The 5,656-nt window shown below is 36.3% G+C and overlaps 1 protein-coding gene across 1 annotated transcript in view; it reads left to right on the plus strand.

Moving 5' to 3' along the window:
• Positions 1-4,918, plus strand: part of LOC140936804 (uncharacterized) — a 6,186-nt gene extending 1,268 nt beyond the window's left edge. The window contains exons 3-5 of the mRNA XM_073386304.1: positions 88-222; positions 2,362-3,072; positions 3,644-4,918. Coding sequence (XP_073242405.1) covers positions 88-222; positions 2,362-3,072; positions 3,644-3,877 — 1,080 coding nt within the window. The 3' untranslated portion in view covers positions 3,878-4,918. The remainder of the gene's footprint in view (positions 1-87; positions 223-2,361; positions 3,073-3,643) is intronic.
• Positions 4,919-5,656: the final 738 nt, after the last annotated feature.

Below are 5,656 nucleotides of genomic sequence, written 5' to 3' on the forward strand. Positions count from 1 at the left end.
CCAACCATGAAGTGCGTCATATCAGGGGACTTTTTAAAGTCAATTAAACTCATGATGTCCTTTATTTGTGATTGCTGTATTTTATAGGACGAGCTCTGCGACCACATCGAAAAGATGTACGAACCAGTTTATCATCAACCCACCTCTGGACTTAGTGGCTTCGAAGACAAAATAGCTCATGTGGTTCAACAATTTAAGGATACGACCTTTTTCCACCAGACGGTACCATAATTAAGAAACGAACTGATTATTCAATAAAACCTAAAACGCGTCGGTGATGTCAAAAAAATGGGAAACTACCAAAAAAAAAAAACAAGAAAAAATGAAGGAAAAACAACAAAAATAAGTTTCTCTATATCAAGCCATTATCTATGAGATAAGGAAACAAGTGACACTATAATTATTAGCAATGAAATATATAATACACCCAAAAGGGATCAATAAATCAACTTACAATTAAGTTGTACTTACATCCCCTCTCATGGACTGCCACCTTGCTGTGGTGGAGGGGCTTGAGTGTCTCCGTGATCCTGCGAACTCACCCGGCAGAGGCTTAGCCTCTGGCAGGTGCAACCAAGCCGGAAAGATCAATGGGGAGAGACCAGACAAAAGGGCAGCCAAAAATAATAGAACAAACAATCTAACAAAGAATCTTTTATAAATTCTTTTATATTTTTGTCTTGAAATAATTTCTCTGTTGAAATATGTAGGCCATTTGAATTTGCGTGGTACAAATGAATACCGATATTATACATTAAAACTAAATTACAATTCGTGAATTGTACTTATAACTGATAGGTCAATTTTGCACGGGCTGATAATATAATGTAGCGCTTTGTATTTTTCATCTACATAATCAGTTTACTTAAACGCCTATCTAAAGTTTGATATGACATTATTACCAGATGGCTTGGCTGGCAAATGATTTAATTAAAAAAAAGTCTGAGAAATAAGTAAAATCTAAAAACAAATTCAGTGAAACAAAGTACAATTAACTGGATAACGTAAATGAACAAAAGATGCAAAACAAAGAAAAACTAGGAACAATTAAAGAACACGAAAGTTAGAACTCAAACAGCCAATAATTTAAGGGCTTTGATTGTCAATAGTAAGAAGAAGATCTCTCTTACAAGAAAGTTGAAAGAATTAAAAAAAAAATAAAAGTTGCAAAAAGTTGCAAAAATAGGGAAAAAATGAAGAATTGAAAGAACGAAACAAACAAAGCAACACAAAGAATTTCCTCAAAAAATCCATGGCGGAATAATGGCAAAAAAAAGTCTGTCAAGAAGTTTATTCAAAATCGTGACTAAAAAAATGCAAAAAACAAATGAAAAAGAGAAAAATGATTTTAAAATAACATGAAAGAAAAGAAACTAGTTAACCTGTCTGAGGAAAATACTGTACATTAACGGTAAACAAAAATAGGAAAATAATTAAAAACAACCTAGAAATTCTATTGAGTCTCGCCTTTATTTGCTTACACCTCCCATCATATAAGCCATTGGCATTGATCTGTGTTCACACACACTAAAAGACTAGTGTGACCATGGCAATTCAATGTGGTAGTGAACGGTCTAACACGTTAATGCGACACAGCTTATTGCTTGTAACTTTTAGATTTAAAGGCACAGTCTAGTCTATACCTCGGTTAAAAGGATACTAACTGGATGAGTCTTTTTTTCGCGTTTAATTAGTAACAGGGAATATAAAACCCTCGACATGAACTGTGCAATTTTGTTATAGCATTCCGTAGTGCTAGATAAAGAAGAAAGCACTTGGCTCGGTCACGACTATCGTGCTTGACAAAGAAGAAAACATATCTAAATCTTTCACACTTCTATGAGAAATCAAAATATTTTCAGGGGCTTTTTGCTTAGGGTTTTTTGGGGGGGAGGAGACCGGGGGGTTGGCATTTTCGGTAATCCTGCACTAAGAATCACGTGAGTACTTTATCCCTGACTGCTGGGAAACCTGGGATGCTTACCATTTACACATAAACATAAAATTATAAAATTACATAAACTGTACAAAATTTGTCCAAATCAGCTGATTAGACTAAAAAGAGCGGGGAAATGGCCTCGCATCAAATAACAGCCCATACTTTTCGAAGCTTCCCAAACGGAACGGCGCGAACCCTTAACCGTTTTATTTTCCAAAAAGAAATGCGTCAAGTTCCCCTGGTTCCCCTCCCTAACGTCTGACTAATACGTACTATTGCTGCTAGTTGGTCATCAGGCTGGCCAAATGTCATAAGTATATTTTGCTGTTGGCGAAACGCCACTTGACTCACTTCCTTTTCATGTCTATTTTGTTGTATGTTATTGGTTGGTATCCCGCCAAATTGAAATGAAGGTATAAAAGGTCAGGTGTCTTCCATTCGCTTTCTTTCCAGCCGCCATGCAATCCGCCACGACCAAGACTTTGACAGACCAACTTCGACGAGATTATAGTTATGTTTTGTTCCAGATTTCCCAAAATCTGGGTCGAGAACATATAAACAAGTTTCGTCGCTTATGTACTGGACATATTTCGAACACTAACACTACTGAAATTACATCAATGTTTCATTGTTTTGAGCACGAAGGGCTAATTTCGTGGAAAGATATTAATTACTTGAAGGACTTGATGCGCAAAATTCGAAGGTTCGATATCGAAAGAGAAGTGACTGAATTTGAGATCAAAAGAGATCTAAAAATTCTTCTGGATTTTTATGCAAGGAAGAGGCAAGGTCAGGACCTAAGTTGTTGTTCCCAAAATGTTAGGAGAGTAGCAGGATATTTAACGAAGCTAACTGACAAAGTTCGGGATCGAGTTGATATCACCAACATTATTTCCTCCGTAAAATCGAGCAAAGACATTAGAAATGTTCTAGTCGAGTTTGAAGAGGAACTGGATTGTAGAAAGCAAAAATTTTCGTGGGATCCGGATGAATTCATGATGCTTGTTGTCATCGCTGGAGAACTCTTAGCTATTGCTTTAGCAAGCGAAACTCGTTCGGATCCTGTCATGGAGTTATATTCTACCGCAGCAGATGAACTCTGTCTCCGAATAATGGAACTCAAGGGAAATTGGGTACGTTTTAGTTAATCATCCTTATGAATTGCCCTTAATTCTCTTTTCTCCATGCTTGTCATTCTATATAATAACACTGTTAAATATCCAGTGTAGCCTCTTGCTCTATTTGGTTCGTACGTTCTTACCACACATACATACGAGAAACCGAAACACGCAGAAGTTGTTTGCATTTCCTATATGTCCTATTGTTATAGTGAATCAGACAGAAGGTAAACAAACTAGCAATTCATGCACTTTTATAATTAGTTACATCAGTTCAGTCTAGTTTAACTGGTATTCACAAAAATCAGGGGCACCCAACAGCTGTTTTCTGTAAAATATCTGTCAGAGACGCAAATATTGCGTAGAATTTTCTATCACTCGAGGAAGGCTAAAAATTTCTAGATGACCGTTTTGTTCATCGAGTCCTGCTAAATTCTCGACCCTTCTTACTGAAACTGTTTGCAGTCTAATAAGAAGAATATAGGTGTGCAAATGAAATGTTTCTAAGATTTCCAAACTTTCTTTTCAGGTTCTCTTACTTTAACTGCCAATTAATTATTGTTTCCTCATATCATTTATTTCGCAGAGAGAGTTCAGCCATCGAGTGGAGGAAAGGTATAATCAGTTTTACCGTCGACAGAAATTAGAGTCCAATCCTTGCTTGTCCATGCAAAGAAAAAGAGTGGAAATTCTTCAACATCTTTCAACGATCTTCTCACCACAGAAATTAGGTAGTTTAGTTAAAAACACTGGCTTGGTTCTACTCGCAGGAGCTAGCATTTCCTGCGGTCTTTTCCTGTTTCAATACACCCGTAAGTAAAGGACAAAATTGCGTGTCTGCTCTTGCAGAAAAAATGTACAGTTTTCATAAGAGATATAGTTGCTTTTTAAAAGAATAGCATATCATATATGATTCAAGTTTCCTTCCTCATAACGAGGCTCCTTTTATGGCCCTGACTGTATCTGTGTTTTGGCAGGTTCATATATTACGCTCGAGTCGTGACTGTGGTTAACGGACGGACAACTACTGTACACAAACTACAATATAAAAGGAAAAAATGAAAAAAAAAATGAAAAAATTTTGCTGAACGGAAGGAAGATCTAAAGATCTTATCAAAGGTTTATTAGGTAGCATCAACTTTTTACATCTATTGTTGATGCTTGCCGGTTGGAATAAGAATATGGCTCAAACGACCTCTTTAGCTTGTATGTTTTGTTTTCCCACTACAGCAGGTCATGTGATGATACTCTAGGAAACTGTTTCTGTTAAATTTCGTCTTATTCACATGCATATCTAGGCATAATTTATGAAAAGACGAATGGGAAAGTTCTTCTGGGACCTCTATTGGGAGAACATGTCATACAAATTAAATAAGTCTATTATGTTACGACTGTGAAAAGTAAAGACATCAACGCCATATGGAAATCTCGAAATCTGAGTAAAACGAAAAAAAATATAGATTTCGTGTTTAAAGAGGTCTAACAGAATTCACGAACCGTTTCACAAAAAGTGAGTCCATTTTCGTAACATGAGGTGACTGAGTTACTATTGTATTCGTGAGCGAATGGTAGGACAGAAATGACTTACTAGCAATAAAAAAATGTAATGAAAAAAAAAATACAAGAAAGAAAAAAGAAACACAAAAGTTGAAAACTTAACAAGAGGAATAAAAACCCGACATACACGAACGAAAAGTGCAAATCTGTGTGGCGGCCTGGATTTGCACACAAAAAAAAGAAGAAGACTGAAAAAAATCCAAAAAAAGGATTGTCATTAGTTATATGCTCAGAAGTTTTCTAGCTAGAGCATTATAAGTTCAAGGCTGACTGTAGTCAATAAAGGTTATGACGTTTTTAGAAATTGTGCTGGTTGTTTGTTATAATTAACACTTGTATTTGCTTCTGTTTTGGGGTTTGAGTCATAGTACTCAATGTTATTATACATGGCTACTTTAAATTTAAGACCAAAAAAGTTGACCCTGGTCATTTCTGGCCAGTTCTAAACTCCAGTGTGAAACAAGCAAAAAAATATGAAATTTTTTTTGTCCAGGAGCAAGGATCGGAAAATTCTATTCCACATTGAACAATTGAGTGTTTCTCAATCTCGGGAGGTACTCAACAAAGTTTTATAGGGGGAGGCTCCACCCCAAGGTCCAATCCCTTATTCTTTCGTATACCATTTTGGACAAGAGGCACCCTTTTCGTATACTTCTATTGACAAATGGTTCCCCTTTAACTTACTTAGTTTAGAACTTTGCATCCAATTTAACTGTTGTAAATGCATTGTATTTTAAATTTGAATGAAACCAGAACGTTTTCTCTACTATGCGTCTGTTGTCTAAAGTGTTTTTGTAATCACTAGTCTATTACAAGACCTACAACATGGTAACACTCTACGATCGGAGTTGATCACGACGTACATGTCTCTGTATGTGCTCATGAAATGCAACCTCATAACCTTCTATTTTCTGCGCCCGAATGCAAGTACAGAGAGGCCTTTCTTGAGCCGATACCCACCTTGTCCTCTTAGTAGAGGTATATACATCACTTGCATATATGCCGAATACGGGTTACCAAATCTCCCGGATAAAATGGACTT

Source organism: Porites lutea, chromosome 5 (genome assembly GCF_958299795.1).
Source record: "Porites lutea chromosome 5, jaPorLute2.1, whole genome shotgun sequence".
Classification (NCBI taxonomy): Eukaryota; Metazoa; Cnidaria; class Anthozoa; order Scleractinia; family Poritidae; genus Porites; species Porites lutea.